Raw genomic sequence first — 21,347 nt, 5'->3', positions numbered from 1 at the left:
GGTACAGTCATTATAGTAAGGTATAAAAATAACGCTGCCTTGGGCTACTGTTAAATGCTACTTTTTTAGCCTCCTTAACTCTCTTGGGGGTAATCAGAGATAAATTTAGAAGCACTTCTATAATCAATCAAGTGATTTTCACAGCAAGAGCTTCCACGTGTCAGCAGATCAGTTTAACCTGGTAAATAACCCATAAAGACGGCCATGATTTGACTTTGTAATGAACAATTACAAATGCTTTTGCTCTTAAACAACATCTTGATTTGGGAGTACAATAAAAGCACACAGACAAAGAACCATGACTTAACAAATGCTGGTCACGATCATTGCAGCTTATGTGTAATTTAAAGGCTTTACGCATTTTAATCCCTGACTACTGCTATATCGCATTACTATCTGCATACATTGTACACACCAAAGAGCTGGCAAAAAGCTTTGCCAAATGTAGGACGTGAATAAGAGTTTGAGAATTTAACTGCACTTTGTGGTAGAATTTCCAGAGAAATGCTTCTTCACACCAGTTATTTACTCAGATTTTCACTGCAATCAGCTGAACGAGGCAAAGAGCAGCAGAACAGATGACATGATTGTTTTCTAGGCCCTCCATTTCCATTTCACAGAGTGCTTCATTGTTGGCGTTTTTAGGTTTTAATGTTGTATTTCTGATTTACATTTCTTGGAAAATAGTCAAGAAGGTTAATAACTTTCATAGTCACATATGGAATGGGCCATGTGTATGCTACAGAGATCTGCGGACTTCTATAACATCTGTGATATACACCAAAATATATGTTCGCATCTATTACATAGTCTCAAGTTACATAAAAATAATTTGCGGAAATGCGAATGTCAAACATTTTAAATCATTACAATTTTACCTCAGCAGTTGTACCTGGATATAGAACTGTTTTAAGTATAAATGAGCCAGAACAAAGAGTAGGAGAATAATGAAATAAGATGTTACAAAACAGTTGCTCTTGCACATTTTATATGCACACCATAAAACCATAGGGTTTACACTCGGATAAAATTCAGTCTGGCATACCAAGTTTTTCTTCTTACTTTGCAAAGCATGTAGAGTGGCAGGTGGGATGGTTTGGTGTAAATTTGTTGCAAACCCAATAACCACTGTTTCACAGTATCTATTTCAATCTATTCAATATGCATTAATAGTGGCTATTCCACCAGTGCCGTTCTAAAACTGAAAATATGACTAATTACTGGGATAATGTATAAATAAAAACATAATTTAAATGTGTATATGAACAATACTTGAACAACCAATAAATAAAACATCAAAGCTATGTAATGTAAATGAGAAGTAACTAGTTAAAGGCTACAGTTCTCAATAATGCTGAATTGATTCATTTTCTGCTGAGAGGTGTTTGTAATACATTATCCATCCCATTTGTATCGTTATTGATTACGTAAATATTAGAAACATGACCAAAGTTGTGACCTAAGATTTGTGATATAGCACATTATCCTGTCGGAGTCACCCATGAAAAGATGAATACATTGTGGTTATAAAAGGATGTACATGGTCAGCAACACCAAGTAGGCTGTGGCATTTACTGTATATGATGCTCAATGGGTACTGAAGACCTAGAAGAGCAAAATATCCCTTCTACAGTCATACCACCAATAGCAGCCTGGATTGTTGATACTAGGCAATATGGGGTCATGTTTTTATATTGTTTAGCCAAATTCTGACACTCCCACCCACATGTTGCAGCAGAAACTAGCAAGACAACATTTTCCCAGTTTTCTGTAGTTGAATTTGTTTGAGCCTGTACGAATTACAGCATCCGTTTCCTGTCCTTAGCTGACAGGAGTGGAACCTGTTGTGGTACAATCAGAGATGCTCTTTTGCGTACCTTGGTTCTAACGAATGGTTATTTCAATTACTGTTTGCTTCTTATGAGCTCAAAACAGACTGGTCATTTTCCTCTAGCATCAACAAGGCATTGTAGCCCAGAGAGCTGCCACTCATTGGACCATTCTCTGTAAAGCCTAGGGTTGGTTGTGCAGGAAAATCCAAGTAGATGTGCAGTTTGTGAGAGACTAATAACAATGCCACATTTAAAATTGCTCAAATCACCTTTCTTCCACATTCTCATGCTCAGTTTGAACTTCAGCAAATTGTCTGAATGTCATACACTGATTTGCTGACATGTGATCAGCTGATTAGTTGTGTTAACAAGCACTTGAACAAGCATACCTAATGAACTGTCTGGTGTGAGTACTATTTTACACCAATTTTCTGCATTCTGAGGCCAAAGTATATAAAAATTCCTAACAAAGCTGAAGGGAACATCTGTAAATCCATTTATATCCTTTGTTTACAACAGTATTGGGTTTTAAAATCTGTTTTATGTTGCATATCACTGTGAATTGTGTTGTGGTGTCAGAGGGGAAGCTTTATGGCTGCAATTCACTGTGAAGTCATTATCAATGATTTGCTTTCAGAGCTTATTATGACTATTTTGAGGGAGAGTGATTTGCAGGCTGACTTGGATCCTGCTGGGATTCATCAGGTTCTCACAGAGCATTGTAATAGACAGCCACACATTCAGCTCCTTGCCGCTGATGCTGATATTTTTCTCTAGTTTAAAATGGCTTCCTGACATTGTCTTCTTCCTTTCATGTCTTCCCGATGTAATTTCACCAGCTAAATGGCAGAAGAAAAAAATAATGCATCGGGGCATTTACTGGATCTCTCTATGATAGCCTTAAAAAAAAAAAGGAGTGACAAGAAACTGAAGTAGGCGGATAAGGGAAACTGCATCATTATGTGTTGAGGAGGACAAAGACAAAGCAGATGAAACTGCAGAACTAACAGAGGTTTTATACTGTGCTCTAGCAAAACATGCCGTTTTTTCTTTCTCTTTAGATTGATGGCACAAACTCACTTCTTCCTCGTCAGCAGAAAGTGATAGTGAATTCATCAGAAGTTACTATTATCATGCTTTCAAGTGAGTCAAGTGAATATAAAGTAAATTAAGAACATTCTTAAGCAACCTTGCTTGTATTGATGAGGCTTCATCAGAGTTCATTTCACACATGTGATCACTTACATACATTAAGAAGAAGAAGTCCATAAAAATCAACGATTTCATATATTATCTACTTAAAAAATGAATATTCAAACCCCATAGGAGGAAAAATAATTACTGTGTTGTGACTTGACATAACACATTCTGTTTACTTTCTCCCCCCAGCATAGATATATCACAGTAATGATACAAGCAAGACACATCTAGTTTTGTTTATTTATATATAAACATATGACGATAAATGTCATATTTTCCATAGGCACAGTGCATGTAGATACATCATTTATTGTTCAAACCACAAAGTAACAACTGTCATATTTTAGTCAGACTTTTCTATGATAGTCCAGATGTCGTGACCTTTTTAGATGCAAATTACTCAAAACACATAAATTGGTCACCGTGGGAGAGCAGATGTTACTCTTTGGATCCCTACAAAAGAGTTTAAAAGTCGTGCAAACTAGGAAATAACGATGACAATTACAAAATGAAAGCAGCAAAAACAACATACTGTATGAGTAATCAGCAGCCATTGATGACATTTCTAAGAGTTGATATAAGACCACCCACACAATTAGCACATATTGAGGAACAAACTCACAGTTTTAGTTGCCTGTTGCCTTTAAGATGAATCAAATAAATAAGGCTTTAAATTTGAAAATGTATTTTTGATTACGGGTTCAAACTTCAGCAAAATATAAAGACAAAAATAAAACACAGGCAGATGAAGTTAATCGTTTCAGTGCCAGGCCTGTTTCTTGTTTCTCTTTCACATAATCATTTTGAATTTCCCTCACTTTTCATGCAGAGATTAAGTGCTTTTATGTTATGATGCCATGCCCATTTCACACAATGTCCACTACCAAAACAGCTCTGACCTTGGCACTCTCCACTCGAAGCATTGATTCTTCCTCCACTGAGATCAGAGGAAAACCCAGGAGGCTTGTCATTGAATCTCTGGTTTTGCCATAAACTACACACACAGTTCAGTTCATTGGACAGCCTGGAGTTCAATAGAATGTGGCTCAGGGTGAGCAGGTGGGTTAACAGACTGTCGCTTCCTCTCAGTTGGTGTCTAAAGCATTCAGGAAAAATAAGCCAAATAGATGTTAGAGTTTATATAACTGTTCCTGGCATAAGAGTAAATAAATTCCAGAAAAAAAAATTAAATGTAAAATTAAATACTATTAAGGTTTATAATGATTTCTTGTAAGAATGCGTATCAAGATATGATTTTAGCAGTGCTGTCCAGCCCTAAGTGCATCACAAGCCAGTGTCTGCAGTGGTACTGCCTCTTTAGGTTAACATCATCGGTTTGTTTTGATAAGGCTTTCTGCAGAGAGCAAAAATTATCTGGCATAGGTTTGTCTGTTTATTTATTTCACCTTTGGTAGGATCATGGAAAATTAATTAATAAAAATATTAATATTAATAAATTCAACTGCATCCTGTGTTAAGCAGGGTATGTTTTGAGATGTGTATGTATAAGGCAAGAAAAATGAGACAAGGTATTCAAATAAAGGCCAAGAATGAAAGTATATGGGATTTTGATGCAGTCAGCAGTATTGACAATACTTGCAGTGGACAATGTAGGCTGCACATGGTACACATATAGCAGAGGCTGCTGTGCTAAAGATGCTTTCTTTCACTGTCGTTGTTGTTGTTTATTATCAGTCATATGCATTCGATGATGTCAGAATGAGTAACATTATGAAATATATGACACTCACTCTCCTAATACTTTGTTGTTGTTGTTGTTTATTTAGAAACTGATAACTAACACCTGGAGAAACTGCAAAGACAGTGAAGTCTTATTTAGCGCCTGTACGAAGGCTGTCTTCCGTAGACAGCGTATTTGTACATCAACACAATGAACTAATCTAGCTGAGTCTGTGAGGAGAAAAACACTATTTAGAAAATATGCAAATCATGAGGTACAGTAATTCTGCATTGCTTGTCTGTAATGAAATCTGAAGTGGCAGGTAAACCAGAAAATACAGTGTGTGGGTTTAGTGTCTCATGCTAACACGAGGGCGTGTTCCATCTGGGACCCAGAGGGCGGTTTGTATTAAATCTGCATTTCTTCCCAACACTGCTGAAGTGCTGTAATATGCAAAAAGACAAATTGCAGTTACCGTCTGTGAAATAGCCAGTACAGCAATTCTGTTTTATTTACAGGTTATATGTATTACTTTCAGAATCTCAATATATTATTTCTTATAGCCTGAGATTGTGCAATTAGTTTGAAAGCATGGCCTGGAAATCACAAGTGTGTAATCTATTACAGGACTGCATAGAAGAGGGTTATTCTGCTCATAATGAATTGTGTATGTCCAAACTATCTCCACATTTAGAAGCACTGATTGTTCCAAAATGTAGAGTGATGTGAACACTCAGGATCAGTACCCAAAATGTCCTAAAACCTAAATATGAAGGATACACAGATGGAAAGCACTCAGTTTCCATATAGTTATACAGTGTAATTTAAGAACAGTGTAACTAAAAGTAAATATCAGGATATTTGAAACGTTCCAGGTTTTGTGATTGCGTGAGTAATTAACATTTAGTCAGAAACATTGCATTGTATTTTTAAAGAAAACAATTCCTAAGTGCAGACTGTTTGAGCTGTGCATGTCTGTAGCCACTCCAGGTAGTTACTCAAATGAAAGCAGACGAATCTGCTTATCTTATGTTTTTACAAGCAATGAATTATGTTTGGGTTTTTTTTTTTTAACTCGCTGGTGAGTGCAATTCATTGCATTGCTCATTACATTATTTACTCTGTAACACAGCATCTGGTGCCTTGTCACATGATTATCAGTTAACAGTATAAACTTGTAGGCTATGAACTACAAGGACAGTACTTGTATGTAAACCTTTGTGGTAAAATACTGATGTATTATAATAGATATAATAGATACTGTGCATTAATGTGAACATTATGTGTGTAAAATATAGATTGAAAAATAGCTTCCTGGCCTAAAACATTTACATTACTAATGTATGTATGTAAAATAATTAACTATGTGATCATGTTGCGTATGCTTGTTGGACACTTGAAAAACTATAATGTTTAAAGATTATTCAGGTAAAAAAAATCCAAATACATAACAATAGGATCCTATCCAGACCAGGAGATCATGCATTGGGTAAAAAGTATTTATTTCCTCATTTTCCTTCATCATCTCTATTTTAAAAACAAGTAAACAAAAGTGGATTTTGTGAATAATTTTTGAGAGCAATTACACCCCAAAGTTAGACACTGCCGTAGCAGCTGATTTAGTGGCAACTGTGATATCTCTAAGCTAAAATATATATGTTTGCATTACATAAGTCATCAGAAAACTGATGGGAATGAATGAATCATTGCAACTCTCTGCTCCACAGAGGAAGCAGAGTAACAATCAGCCACAAAGTTACCCTTGCCATCAAAGTGTTACTTCTGGCTGAGCTTTGCGTCAGCTTGAAGTGAAAAATCATACTTCCTCGTTTGGAGTGTGTGGGATGTATGTCTGGGTAACTCAACCACCTGCCGGCATCTCCTGCATTTATGCATAAGCCTTAGACGTTCTGTTACAAGTGCGATCATATTTGTGTCACTCTCCACATTGTTTTGCACTTAATACAAAAATTTTGCTACGTGTGGCTTCGTGGACACTGGCACGAAACTCAGATGAAAGAAACTTGTTCAAGAGAGGCTGCAAGTGTGCACAGGGCTGGTGCCATGCTGTCACTTAGCAGCGTTGCTTTATTCCTCATACCCCGTCATGGATATTGATTTCTGGCCCTCGGCTTCCAGACAAGTGACCGGTTTTCTGTGGTATTCAGCTGTGACACTATAAAGTGGATGGTCTATTTTTTTATTTTTTTATTTTTTACAGAAATACATCCAAGTACTTCACGACTGATGAAGGCTGTGACTGCAGATATTTATTTGAGATGTTCAGAAAATTACTTTTTTTCTCCCTTATTTTATTGTAGCTAGAGGCTGTTTTAACAAACACTGTGACTTCACACGACTTTCAATTTCAAAATGTCTTGACACCATGGGACAGTGTCAAGACATCAGAGAATAGTGAAAACATAGAGGCTTATTCTGAAGGAAAATATTGAAAAGGAGTTTAAATATTTCTATATCATTATTTTTGAAAAGAAGCTGGTCTCCAGGAGGCCTTGTAACTCCCCCGATCAGACGGTGTGTTCTTCAAGCTCGGGTCCTCTACCAGAGGCCTGGGAGCTTGAAGGTCCTCCACAGTACCCGCTGTTCCTTGGACTGCAATCTGAGATCTCGGAGATCTGCAAGAGCCACTCACCTAGCATGGGGATTACTGCCCCGAGTGCTCCGATTACCATGGGGACCACTGTTACCTTCACCCTCCACATCTTCTTGAGTTCTTCTCTCAACCCTTGGTACTTCCCCAGCTTCTCATGTTTTTTCTTCCTGATGTTACTGTAATTCAGTATAAATCTACATCTATCCCTATAGCCGTCTTCCTCTGCTTGACTACCATCACTATGTCCGGTTGGTTAGCCACCACCAGTTTGTCCGTCTGTATCTGGAAGTCCCACAGGACCTTAGCTTGGTCATTCTCAACCACCCTGGGAGGCATCTTCCATTTTGACCTCAGGATTTCCAGGCCATATTCAGCACAGATGTTCCTGTACACTATACTGGCCACTTTGTTATGGCGTTCCATGTATGCCTTGCCTGCTAGCGTCATGCACCCTGCTGTTATGTGCTGGATTGTCTCAGGGGCATCTTTACATAGCCGCATCTGGGGTGTTGGCAGGTGTAATAGACCCCAGCCTCTATGGATCTCAAACTTAGAGCTTGTTTCTGTGCTGCCATGATTAGTGCCTCCGTGCTGTCTTTCAGTCCAGCTTTGTCCAGACACTGATAGGATTTCTGGATCTCAGCCACTTCCACTATCTGCTGGTGGTACATACCGTGCAGGGGCCTGTCCTTCCATGATTGCTCCTTCTCTTGCTCCTCTGCGATGTTGGCTTCTGGTAGTTTGATGCCCTCAGTTCTGACTAGCTTCCCTCTCTTCATTACAGTTGAGTACAGATAGTTTATTCTCCTGGCTCCTATCTGTCTGGTATACCGCTTCAAGCGGTATACCAGACCGCTTGACCGTATACCGCTTGTATACGGTCAACGTTGTGAGTCTTTGCTTGGCAGTTTCCAAGGCTTCAGGTATGGACAGCTCGTTGAACTTCTTAGGCACCTTCTTCATCGCATCTTTCTTCAACTCCGATATTTGGCGGTGCTTTCCACTGTACTCAACATGGAAACGTTTTGCCTTGCTTTGCCATCAAAGCATCCCTTAATTAAGCGGTGTAAATTTACCACCTTAATGACCAATGTGTGTGAATTAAAGTTAAGTTCTTGGTAGAACTTACAGTACAGAGGCATTAATCAATATTTTGCAGGAATACACATACTTAAATCAAAATGTTTGCTTTTTTTTCTAAATAAGGAGATAATTATTTTTGATAAGGCTCACATGTATCTATTGACTGGAGTGTATCATCCAACACATGAGAATAGATATTATGCCCATGTCTGTCTGTCAGAATAAACAACTGTAATCACATATCCAATTTATCCATTACTTTTTATTTCTGTTTATATCAGGCAATTTCAGGAACAGAAGAGTATTTTTTCAGTCACTATTCATGTTCCTCGCAGAGAGAGTAAACACTATTGAAGAAACGAGAAAAAAATTGGATAGAAAACGGGCGGGGATGGTCCGAACCAGCGTTTGCTGGCATTTACTTGCCTCAGTGTGCATGTTTATTTACTTGTAGTGTTTTGTTCCTGCTGCTCTAATGTTGCCTTTTATTTTTACCAGTTCTAGCTTATTTAAGAAAAAAATCTGATGGTCTGACATTAACTAAGGGGATAGGCTGTGTTAAATCTCAAAAGGGCCTTCTTTGGGGAAAAAAACCCAAACAAAATATTATTTTCCTGGGTTTTTTTTTTTATGAAAATCTCTTTGTACCTGTTTTGCTCACTGCTCTCAATCTAGTGTATAGTCTCCTCTTATTCCCCATATTTAAACTTTCCTTATATGCATGTTGATAATTTAAACTGTATGCGTGCAACACAGTGTAATAACAAACAAATACCTGTCATACTAAACAGTTCTAGCTGATGATAGTTGTAGGCAGCAAACTGACAACTTCTCAAGATTTTGTTGAGTCTGTTCTTGAGGACTCCTTTATTTATCCTTGCAGGTGTTTAATGTAACTCATAAACAAGTTCTCAGTGTGATTTACAATCACACTGACTACAGCTACAGAAAAGTCACATCTTTAGCAATGTAATACAAAAGTACAGTGAATTTGTTTACTCTCCATGCGGTGCACAATGGCAGCCTCATAGCCAAACGCAAACTGGCAGGAGTCAGGGAAGTTTTCTACCACTGTAAAATGTCACTTCATACATCATTACATCTAGCTGTTAATCTTCATGCAGTGTCATATGCTCACTTTTTTTTCTCTGATTGGATCCAATTAAACACAGTACCTCATTTTCACCTGACTGACAGCCTTATTGCTAAAAATCTGTTGTTATCCAAAAGTCCTAAATGTTCCCTAGTGTCATAACAATTCAGTATACAAAGTTTGGCAATATTACATGGCAAGCGAACTGTGAATGAACTGCGTGTCATTTCTTGGAACAAGTAGTTAACACTTTTAACCATTTCAGAAATATTTTTCCTACACTTACATACTAAAGGTAGTGTCTTACCCAAGCAAAATCCAATAGATAACGTAGGATTATGGCTAACCCAATTGACAATTGACCTAATTCACTTTCACTAACCCTAGCTGGGTGGGTTTAATTGCCTTGCCATAATCCTTGTGTCATCATGTGTTTGTGTAGCCAGTTAAGGTTATATTGATCTTGAATATTATTAGCATAGGTGTTGGAATCATTCAATATGTGTTCTTTTCTTATATTTTGTTATTGAGAGTTTTAAACTTTAAAGAGAAAAAAAAAAAAGTTGAGCCCGGCTGTTGAGCCATTTGTGTTTACAGTGCTCACTCTGCACAGACTACAAATCCATCCATCCATGCATCCATCCATCCATCCATCCATCCTCTTCCACTTATCCAGCTCAGAGCTGCCAGAGGCTGGAGCCTATCCCAGCTACTCTCCCTCCAGAGCTAATAATTTAATTGATGATGGGTAATGTCACATAAAGTAAACTTAGATCACTTAGAACTGTTTCTGCCAGAATGCTTTTGGACTGTTGTGCCTTTTCAGCTTTAAGCTGATCAGCTTGGAAGTTACATCCATTTGTCTGGTCATTATTCATATCTTAGAGCTGAGGTACTTGAATTCATCTCTAATCACTTTCTTCATTACAGATGGCTCACTATCTTAAATCCCAATCTAATTCATCAGATTGCTCGAGTCATTTTTGATTCCGCTTGAAAAAAATACAAGGAATGACAGTGAATCAAATGACAAGAACGTATTAGTGTTCAGGGAGGAACTGCAGCTTTATTATTATGCCAGTGGTAATTCAGGCCACATCACATGGAATATTTCAGCTCTTTTTTGAAACACCCAGCCTTCCCAATTTCCCCGAGAGGATCAATAGAGTTCATCTTATCTCCTTTCTTCGAATAGCCTGAAGCCTTGTCAGGCATCGTACAGCACGTCTCAACAGCTATTTGATGAGAAATGCAGAGAGGCAATATCTATAAAGAAGCACTGAAATGAAGCTTGTGTTCAGCTCAGATGAATATATGGACAATATTCGCATCAACGTAAATTAAATCTTATCTAATCTAAAATGATTGATAACTCATAAACACAAGCTTTAAGTATTTATAATTTTTTCTTGTAGTTTGCTTCTGTCCTTGTTTTCTATTTCTTGACCTCTTGTGGGGGGTCACCACTTGTGTCCACCAAGTTAATTAAAATGGCAGACAGCTACGGGGAAAACAAAATCCCTTGACTGCCCTGTTCTTAATGCACAGATTATGTATTGCATGCTTATGATTGTACAGCAAAACAATAGGCCAGTGACAAGAAAGCAGTCTGTTCGCTTATGCATAATACCCCCTCAAGAGTCCTTAAGGATCTGCCAAGACAAGTTCAACTCAAGCTGTCAAGCATGCCGGTATAAGATATCAGGGGGCTATGTTATATTTAATAGCTTATCAGCAGCAAATATTTGCTTTGCTAATGCCTGTAATTTATAATGGATGTTTTGACAACAACACGGCTTCCTGTGCAGGCCCCACCTTAATTTTCTTCCATTGTGAGTTTTTCTTTTCATAGATTACTGCTCTGTACTGACAGTGATTGGAATTGGCTACATTATGCGTGGAATCCGTTCATTAATATATGACAGAGGCTGTCAAATAAACTGAAGTTTTCATTTTATAATATGCATGCATTCTTTAACTTACAAGAAGCTGAAATCCAGGAAGAAAAATTACAGTTGTTGAGAAAAAGACAACATATTGTAGAATGTGGCAAAACATACAGTTGAAAAGTTGAAAAAAAATGTCTTTGTCTGTCTTTGTGTCGTGCGTTAATTATGGACTTTAAACAACTGGTGTTTATAGGCCTTTTATATATAATTACAACCTTACAATAAAAATATACAATTTTATCAGTTTGTTTTTGTTTATTATTTTGAAAGAAAAAAAACAACAAGAAATCATCATTGAATTTTATGCTATGGGAGCCAACCAAAGGCAGGGGGAACCAATAATAACTTTGCTTATCAAAGGACTTTGTTGTTCACTTAATCAGAAAGCTTTAAATGATCTATAATTAAAGTAGTGGACTTCAAAAAAAGTATAATTCCTTAAGATGTACAATAGCAAGTTCCTTAACTTCAAATCCAAATGTTCATATGTTCTCTTAAGATAATAGGAGACTGGTGACTTTACAGGAAGGTCAACACAACAACAAGGTTGCGATTATTTTGTCCAGCCAAGTAAGTGTAAGTGCTAACATTAAACATAATACATATAGTTATTATTTATAAAGTGTAGCAGTTGTTATTCTTAAAACTTCATGACAACATTTAAGTGAGATTAGGTATATTTAAGAAAACCGTATTCTGGTGATGTCGCCACCAGAATAGGGTTGTGGGTCACTTTTTGAGTGGAGCTTGTTTAGTCATCATGTGCTCCACCTTCTTACAAAGACAGCTTAATCTGTAATTATAGATGGCCATTAGTGTGTCAAATTTGCTCTACAAGGGTCTGATATCCACTTATGAGGACATTATACTACCACTGTTCTATCAAAATTTTAAACGAATATCCTCATTTGTGGCTCTCATTTTTCTTAGAAACAAAAATTGGGTAAAAAAAAATCTGGTAATTCTTTGTTTTTACATTCATTGGGCCCCAATATGCCCAAATATCAAAGAGAAATTAAAAATGCATGCTGTGGAAGAGTTTGGGTCTCAGGAGGTTAATGGATGGCCGTCTCTTCATCTTAGTGACTGACTATCTGCAGTATCTAGGGCATACCTCACATCTTGTTGAAATAAGCTCCAGCTACCATGAACCTCTACAGGATAGAGTGTGCATAACTAATAGTTGGACAGAGCCAGTGAATGCATTTTTGTTTTCTACAGGCACGGTAATCAACATAAATAATGAAGGCATATTTTCATGACATGTAACCTGTTAAAACACTGATGCCACAGAATCATCTTGTCCTTTTGGGTTGTTTTTGCCATTAACAATGAATCTTATTGACCTTTTAAGCTGAAATGTGTTATGACAACAGCGCCGCACTTGTAAGTGGTGTCAAGCAATGTGCACGCCACGGCCAGTTTGAAATAAAAATGTCAGCCCTAAATGCAATGCACTTTTCCTAGTTTATTTAAACTTTGCAGGGCTGGGTGGAATGCACCGCTTGGAAGTGTTTGATACATAAATATGAAATATGCCAGTTTATTATGCACACTGCATTCACACTCCATAGTGTCAATTTGGGAACAACTCGACTGAGATGAAATACAAAATGTGTTTCCGGAAGACTTGGTTTCTGATGCTTCGCACTGAGGCTAAAAGGATGCTGCACTGATGGCTGTTGAGTAGTATGAAAGTTGACCTAGATGGACAGTAAATATCAGCACTTAGTGCCCGTGAGCATATCAGCACTTTATAATGTGCGAAAATAACTTTGACTTGAATAATGGGAATTTATTTTATGTGTGTGTTTGTGTGCTAAAGTCCTTTAGGTTGCTGTGATAGCCTATACTACTGTATGCATTGCATTTTATCACTGACTATACAATTATTTGCAATAATAAAGCACTAAACTTGACAGCAAATTCTGAAACATAATGTGCTCGTTTAGTCAAGGAGCAATACACTTATTCGGATGCTGTTGCATTTTTCTAAATTAAAATATTAACAACATGAACATGTAAAAAAAACCTGACTTTATTTTTAGGCCTGCAGATTGACAATACTGCGGGAATAACACGTTATGCCATGTGCAGCATGGTGCATTTCATTTCGTCTAATGCACTGTGACATACAGTATAAGCTCCAGAGAATCTTATTTTCTCTCTGAGTGTGTCCTGGGGCTTAACTACGTCACATTTTATAATGGCTGCCAGTTCTACATGTCCTCAAAAGGTGGTCCTTCTGTAGTGGTGAAAGGAGGTGCCACTGTGTGGAAATGATATTCGGTCAGCTTTGCTTCACCGAGTCACAAAACAACTCATTACCTCAGCTAAGAGTGCATCTTATGTCTGCACTGGAGTGTGTAGCACATTGTGCAGGTGTGGGTGTTAAAAATAAATAAAAAATAAATAAAAGGAAAGTCCAGAATGTACTGCATGTTCAATTTCAAACTGAATACAGCACCATGTTAGGGAATTATTTTATCCAATATTATTTATGTAAAAAAAAAAAGTGAGGTACACAGTGATCTGTAGTTTGACTGTGAAAATATTGGGCCAGATAATTATTGATGCCCTGCGTATGTGATTTTTAGTAATATTTAAGGCCTAGCATATCATAGTTGATGCATGACATGACACATTTTCAAGAAATACATTAAAAAAAAAATTAAAATACTTGGATGTCACAACATTTTTGTCAGAAGGTTCTAAAAGCAGTTTGAATTTTTGGGCAATTTTATGGTTCAGACTTTAAAGCTTTAAGTTGCAGATTAAAGTTTTATTGGTGATACATGTGTCCCACCTGCAGGAACTGAACTTCATGACAATAGATGCATTCACATAATTATATGTAATGTCAAAGGGCAATTTCTGCTTGGGGCTGACATTAGACTAATTTGACACTGATATTTCTTCAGGTAGAAGCAATATTCAGAATCTACATGCTGACAGCTCTGTGTGTTTCTATATGGGCACCGGACACTAAATGGTTATAATACATACGTATGTTTACCCCAAAGGTCACTTTTTAAACCCATAACTTACTTACTTGCAAATCTGACTGCTGGTTAACATCCCCAGTCGGTGTTATATAGAAGTTTCCATCCAAACAAATTCCACAATGATGTTCTCATTAGAACGATACATTTACTCGACTCTCGACACTTTTGAACATTTTATGGTGCTGCAGTGAGATCAACAAAACAATGCCCACAGCTCTGTTGGTACTAAAGAAATGAGAAAAAATAACCACACACTTCTATAACTATGTTTTACAATGTTATATATATTTTTGCTTTTATTCCTGGCACTGTGGTAAGTTACAGCCTTTCACAGTAATTTCCATTATGGTTCACTTTAATGATTATCTCGGGGTAAAGTCATTTTTTCATGGTTATTTTTTGGTCTTTCCAATTTTAGCATGTCTACCCATGTTTTGTTTTTGGTTTTTTGGTTTTTGGCTTGTTTGTATTATACTCTTGAATTTTCACCAGCTGATCGTGCTGGCAGTTCTGAGTCCAGAGGGAACACAGTGAGCCTATTTTGATGTGTTTCATCGAGACTCACTTTCCAAAACCACAGTGTGACTGTATAGCTTCAGGACAGGGATTGCAAACAGGGACGTTAATCTGAGAGGTAAGAAGAAATGTGGTTGTGATAGATGTGACTGAAAAGTGGTGTAATCCCAGGCATGTCAGAAAAAGGGTGCTGTGGCCGTGTAGTGGGCTGCTAGCTGCTAAATGTGTCCATACTTGCAGAAGAAATTTTCTTCCATCGTTCTTTTTGCTGTTTGGATTCCCTTTTAATTCAGTTTGGATCGGCGCACTGTTTGGATTACTCAGTCAACTGATGCAGAGGTCAAGTGAATGTTATGAGTGGCACTGGATCAGAAATGGATCTGGACAGTCTAACATCCTTTTTTGTCTTCCTTCCAACAAGGACTGATACAGACAGTCTTACCTGTGTCATTCAAAAATATCCATATTCACTTATTTTTACACTTTTTCTTATGTCTTAATTTATTGTGCTCCTTATTTTGTGTATTTATTTACATTTCTAATATAGTATTTATTCTTTTAAGCTGTGTTAGCTTGGCTGCTCTAACCTTTGAAATAAATAAAGTATATATCATTTTATATAAGAGGGCAAAACAGTCCTGTGAAAAGCTAAGTACACTCCATGATTCAGTACCTTACAGAACCATCCTTAGCAGCAATAACTTAATTTATCAGTAGTTAGCGATAACTTTAAGTAATCATTATTTGTACAACTTCATTATTCTGTCTCATTATTGTGGAAGAAATTTGGACGACTCTTCTTCTTGCCACAACATTTCATTTACATGTCAAGGTCTTACTTTGACTGGGTCATTGCAACACTTTGATTCTTTTTTTTCACCCATTCTGTTGTCGATTTGCTGCTGTGATTAGGATCTTTGTTCTGTTGCATGACCCACTCTAGGCCAAGCTTTAGCTGTCAGATACATGTCCTCACATTCATGTGGTCAATTCATGGAGTTCGTGGTCAACTCAATGAGGTGACATCTGAATATTTCAAGGCTTTGTGGTCCGCTCACTTGATTATTCTCTCTTTTAGCTAGTTATTTAAATGCTGCATTATTGCACAGAAGTTAATGGTAAAAATGTAACCACTGGAAAATAAATCCCCAAAACAAGCTGAAGCTGGAGTCTTCCCTTTCTACAAACCAATTGCTTGTATACACTTATAAATATAACTCTTATAAATATACTGGGTTTACCAAGTAGCTTTTCGCAGTACATTTTGCGGACAGTCTGGTTTTTAATCACATTAGAGACAGTCTAAACTTTCTCCTATCTGCAGATGCTGGACGACTGGGTCATCTGGAAAACTTGATGGTTACTTTGGGTTAAGCATTAAGCTGGTTTAGGACCGATCTTATTACCAGATCAGTGCCAATTAAAAAAGAGAATTTCCCTTCTTATCAAATGCTGTTATTGCTTTCCAGCCATATTCCCGTCTGTCTTTACATCTCCCCTGACTGTGTCAGTGCAGACTTCCTTTTAAACATATTGTAAGGATTTTTCTGACTAAAGTGAAACTCTCCATTCGGAAAGGTCTCAAAGGTCATTGAGAGTGGAATTTCTCGAAAGAATATAATGATTAAGGCCCTAAGGCTTGAGTGGAGACTCTCTCCTCTAATTTTATAATTATGCGAGAATAGACAGGCTCGGCATACATAGCATTCCTACTCCTCCTCAATACTTACGGCAAAGGAGCTGTGTTAACCTTGTTTGAATATATGATCAGGCATGAAGACTTTATAAATGTGTATGATCAGTATGAATACGCCCTCTGAGAGGAAAAAAAAGCCGGCATCGGCACTGGATGACAACACTCTCAACAAAAGTCATAGTTTTGTTCTCCTTATTTCAAAGCTGGCTGCAATAAATGTTTCTGTATAAAGAATCTGATTCTCTTGAAATCTCCTTGCTCAAGTATGTTGTAAAAAAATTCCCAGAACACCTATAGAAGTATAGTGTATACATAAATACATCTATAGTTTTATTCAGATTCAGTTCACAGAAAAAGCTCTTGGGTACAGCAAACCACAAACCTTATGGGTTTTACTATAAATGTTTTTTAATTGCTATTTGGATTCAACCATGTTTTGTAAATGAAGAAATTGAATTTGCAAGACAAGACAAAGCACATTGCATAATTTCTGCTGCCCTTGCACTTTGCAGAAGTTGTCCAATTAAGCGTTATGTTTTTTTCTTTTCTTTTCTTTAAATTTACATTTAATTGAATGTACGTTTGTTAATAATCTATAGATTTGGTTTTAATACATCAAACCTAAGTTGATGTTACAGGTGTTGTGTGTTTGGACAGAATCATTCACTTATCTCCAGATTTAGATGTTAACTGGCGCCAACAGCTCATGACCCAAACTTTAGCATCTCTCCACCTACTACCATTCAAATGATTTTAAGACTTTACTGATCATGCTTAAAGTTCAGTGGGGGTCTTGCCCTGAGCTACGTTTTTGACCTTTAAGAGGCCTGCGAGCCAGAGTGCGCTCTCAGATCGTCAGACAGGCCACTCCTGACTGCTTTTAAGTCTGAAATCAAGAGGCAACCAAGCACTTGCTGCGAGGGCTCCTATATAGTCAATTGCCCAGCTGGAGAAACTGATGCCCACTGAGTCAATAGTGCTTTTTATACAGCACCAAAAATGCTAAAGCAACATGCAGTGCAGGCTACAGGGCAGATGCAAATGTCATTACCTCTTTTGTGTTTTCTTTTTTTCAGAACAAGAGCTTGAAAAACAAGCTGCTCTCGGGGAACAAACTTTGTGATGCCTATGCTGAGGAGGTAAGAATTTTCAATTAGTGCATTCTGTTTCACCTCGTGCATAGTTAATATTCAGGTCCAGCTATTTAATTGTCTATTGTTCATGAAAAGAGTGCAGTTTGTAACATAATGCAGACATAGTGCGAGCAAGTAGTCTTAACAAAGCATAAACAGTGCTATAACTGAGAAATGCAATGTGATTGCTTTTAATTCAATGCAAAGTATTAAGATATTAATATATATTAGAAAAAAATACATGTTTGTTTGTTTGTTTGTGTTTTATCTATGGCTTAGCTTATCATTTAGTTCATTAGTTGCTGCTGTAATAAGAAAACTCTTGATGCGACCTGTGTGTGGTGAAAGATTTATAAAGGTCCAGTTAAAGGTTAGAAATGATCCATTTTTGTCTCCCTCTCGCTGTCTCTCCCACTCCCTCACATAAACATACCCAGACACACACGCAAGCGCGTGCAAGCACAAAATCTTTGTTTTGGCAGTCCAGTGAATCTCAGAACAACTTGTCTCTAAGTGCAAGCTTTTTGATGGCTGTGCAGTGCAATCTGAGAAACTCAGGTTGTGGTGAGAGTAGCTTTGAGTGCATTTGGTCTGTGTCATTTTTGCTGTCACTTTTCCTCTTCTTCAGCTCTGCTTTCAGTTTTTTTTTACAGTCAGCAGTCTCCATCAGGTCCACATCCATAGTGAGCCCTTGAGCTGAGCTTTGAACTGTCACTTTTGCCTTCCTGATGGCCAGTGCACACGCTGTAATCTAGCCATGCAGGATCTTACAAGGCAGCGAATCCTACAGGCATCCTGTTGACATGCTCGAGTCAGTGCAGCTGGTATTGTGTAATTATGGGGTTCATAGTTATGCAGTTGTAGAGCTGGTGATTCCATGCTTTTCCTATAGTCAGGCTACAGTATGTAGGATGACTTGAGATTTTTACTACCTTAGTGCACTGACATGACAGCTTGACTCTGTGTGGGGATGGAGGCTTTCTTGAGAAAGAGACCCTAGGCTAAACCTCCCTAAAAGCAGCATGAGACTTGTTTGATCAGTGCTGTAGATGATTTTATGAAGCTTTTTGAGTGACAGAGCAATTTCAGGTAAAAATGGCAGGGCAGCTATCCACCCTGGAAGGTATGAGTATGGAAACTGAGAAGAATTAGTCTACCAAATTTAGAATCTCTACCCTTAAAAAACGTAATTACTTTTTCTACATAAATGTTTCTAATCTTAATGTTTCTATTTCACAAGGGAAGCAGCTGTCTGTATAATAGGTCAAAGCTCCATAGCACTGCAATATGCTTCCTCCAAACTTGTATCAATCTGTCCAACATTGCTTAAATTCAGCAAACACTGAACATTAACACCTTCTTGAAAATTGTGTTTTATTTGCAAGGCTGTCAGATTGAATAGTGAGTATACTTCATAACAGAGTGCATTTAGTCAAACAAATGTTAGAACAGTATAGCTTAGCAGGAAGCACTTGCCTTTCCCATGCCTCAGTTCTGTCACCACAACTGTGTTATTATTTTTTGACCGACTGAATGAAGTCACTTGAGAGTGTGAATTATTAAATTCTGATCCTGCAATGTGGTTAACACAGAATAAGCCGACACAGCTTAACAGAGTTGTTTGGGGGGGGCAGAACACATATGTCTTGAACACCATCAGCCGTAACCGACTAAAAGATCATACTGCACAATGTTACGTGCTGAAGAGCTTTTCATTGACCTCGAAGTCAGCCCCAAAACTAAGGTTATTCTCAAGTCCCTAGTGAGATGTAGAAAATTGATGTTTAACATTACAGGCGCTTTTCCTTCTACAAATCTTCCAGCTAAAGATCCCTGACATTTCACCATTTAAGCTGATCCAAGCCATCATCACATATTCAAACTCTGAGTTGTTTGATGGCACATTTGACTATGCAGCCTGTCTGATTATAACACTTCAGGGAAGTGTTGGACAGAGTACAAATGCAATGAAGAGATACTGATTGAAGTTGTGGGTCACTCGCTATACTGAGCCAGAATTTTCATGCAACACCAAAGGCAGTCATCAAAATGGTGATAAATTATGTGCTTGTAGTTAATATACCATAATATCCCATCCTCAATCCTTTTTAATTCCAAGTTCCAGTCTCTGCCAGCTGGATTTTTTTTCTGAAGATCTGTTATCAAGGCTGGGAGGCTTTGAGATCTTTAGGGAACAAATCGCTACTAGACTTTTCTTGACCACAGGTAGATGGAGGTCATTGTCTTCAATTCCTTTGGGAGACTTTAAATGGAGGAGTAAATCAGAGAGAAGAACATTGTTCCATGTGCCTTCTTCCAGAAAGTTATTTATGTTTAAAGGGTTATAGAGTGAGCCTGCAATCACACTGTAATGATTGTGAAGTGAAAGAAAGTGATAGACTCTAAAGCTACAAAACAAATTGCCACAGGTAATTGCGAACAACATCATTAAAAGTTTTTTTTCTAGTGGCAAGAAAGTTACGCCTCCTCAAACATAATGTATCTTTAGAGAGTTTAGATTCTGATATACAGTGCAGGGCAATATTCTTGAGCCATTACTTAAGGCTCTTATGACCATATTTTCCTAGAAAAATGGGAAATAGGAACATCAGTTGATTAAGATGCGTGAGCAGGGATACATGGTAATACAGTACATTTGACAAAAACTGAGTTTTGAAGATTCTACTGTCAAAGACAATATTTGATGTAATCACCTTTATCCCTCAACAGTCTGACTTTATGTAGTCTTCAGAAAGAGTTCTCCAGATTTCTTGAAGGACATTTAAATCCCTTCTTTGGATGTTGTCTGCCTTTTGTTCTGTTCTCTGTCAAAATGGCCCTACGCTGCTTTAGTTATGTTGAGGGCCAGGCTCTGCGGGAGGCCAATCCATGACTGATAGTGGTTAATTGTGTGTTTTTCTATCCAAGTATGCCTTTATTGCATTGGTGGCTTTCTTGGGATCATTGTCACGCTGAAAAATTAAGCTGCTCCCAATAGATGGTACTGCATGCTGGATCAAAACCCAATGGTTTTTGGGGTCATAATTTATATTTGACAAGGTCCCCAACACCACTAACCAAAACACAGTCCCAAATCTTGAGAGAGTCTTCATCCTGTTTCATAAATGGCTGTAGACACTCACTGCTATACTTCTCATTTATCCTCCTTTATGCATATTGACAATGATTCATCACTCTATAAGATTAGTTGCCATTGATTTTCTGTCCAGTTCTTATGTGATCTGGCAAATCTCAGCCTTTCCTCCCTGTTCTTCTTCCTTATGAATGGCTTCTTGTCAGCCACTCTTTCACTGAGGCAACGTCTGATTAGGCTTCAATGAACAGTACATGGACCAACTGAAGGGCCAGATACATCTCTCATGTCCTGTGTCAAGTCTTTGAAGCATTTTTCTGTATTTCTTAAGCACATGACTTTTAGATACTGAACGTCTGCCGTAGATCAGTTTTTAAGCTTCCCGCATCTTCCTTTGACCAGTTTCCTCAGATTTTTTTTGAAGGTTCAGTGCATATCATGCAAAGATACG

At 37.7% G+C, this 21,347-nt stretch overlaps 1 protein-coding gene across 1 annotated transcript in view; it reads left to right on the top strand.

Annotated features, from left to right (window-relative positions):
- luzp2 (leucine zipper protein 2) overlaps positions 1-21,347 on the top strand; it is a 168,062-nt gene that overhangs the window by 112,449 nt on the left and 34,266 nt on the right. Inside the window, exon 6 of the mRNA XM_085357408.1 lies at positions 17,746-17,808. Coding sequence (XP_085213534.1) covers positions 17,746-17,808 — 63 coding nt within the window. The remainder of the gene's footprint in view (positions 1-17,745; positions 17,809-21,347) is intronic.

This window comes from Diplotaxodon limnothrissa, linkage group LG1 (genome assembly GCF_057381915.1).
Source record: "Diplotaxodon limnothrissa isolate DT_005_m linkage group LG1, D_limnothrissa_male_GT1.1, whole genome shotgun sequence".
Taxonomy (NCBI): Eukaryota; Metazoa; Chordata; class Actinopteri; order Cichliformes; family Cichlidae; genus Diplotaxodon; species Diplotaxodon limnothrissa.
Note: the sequence above shows the minus strand (reverse complement) of the source record. Positions and strands in the feature narration are given on the sequence as shown.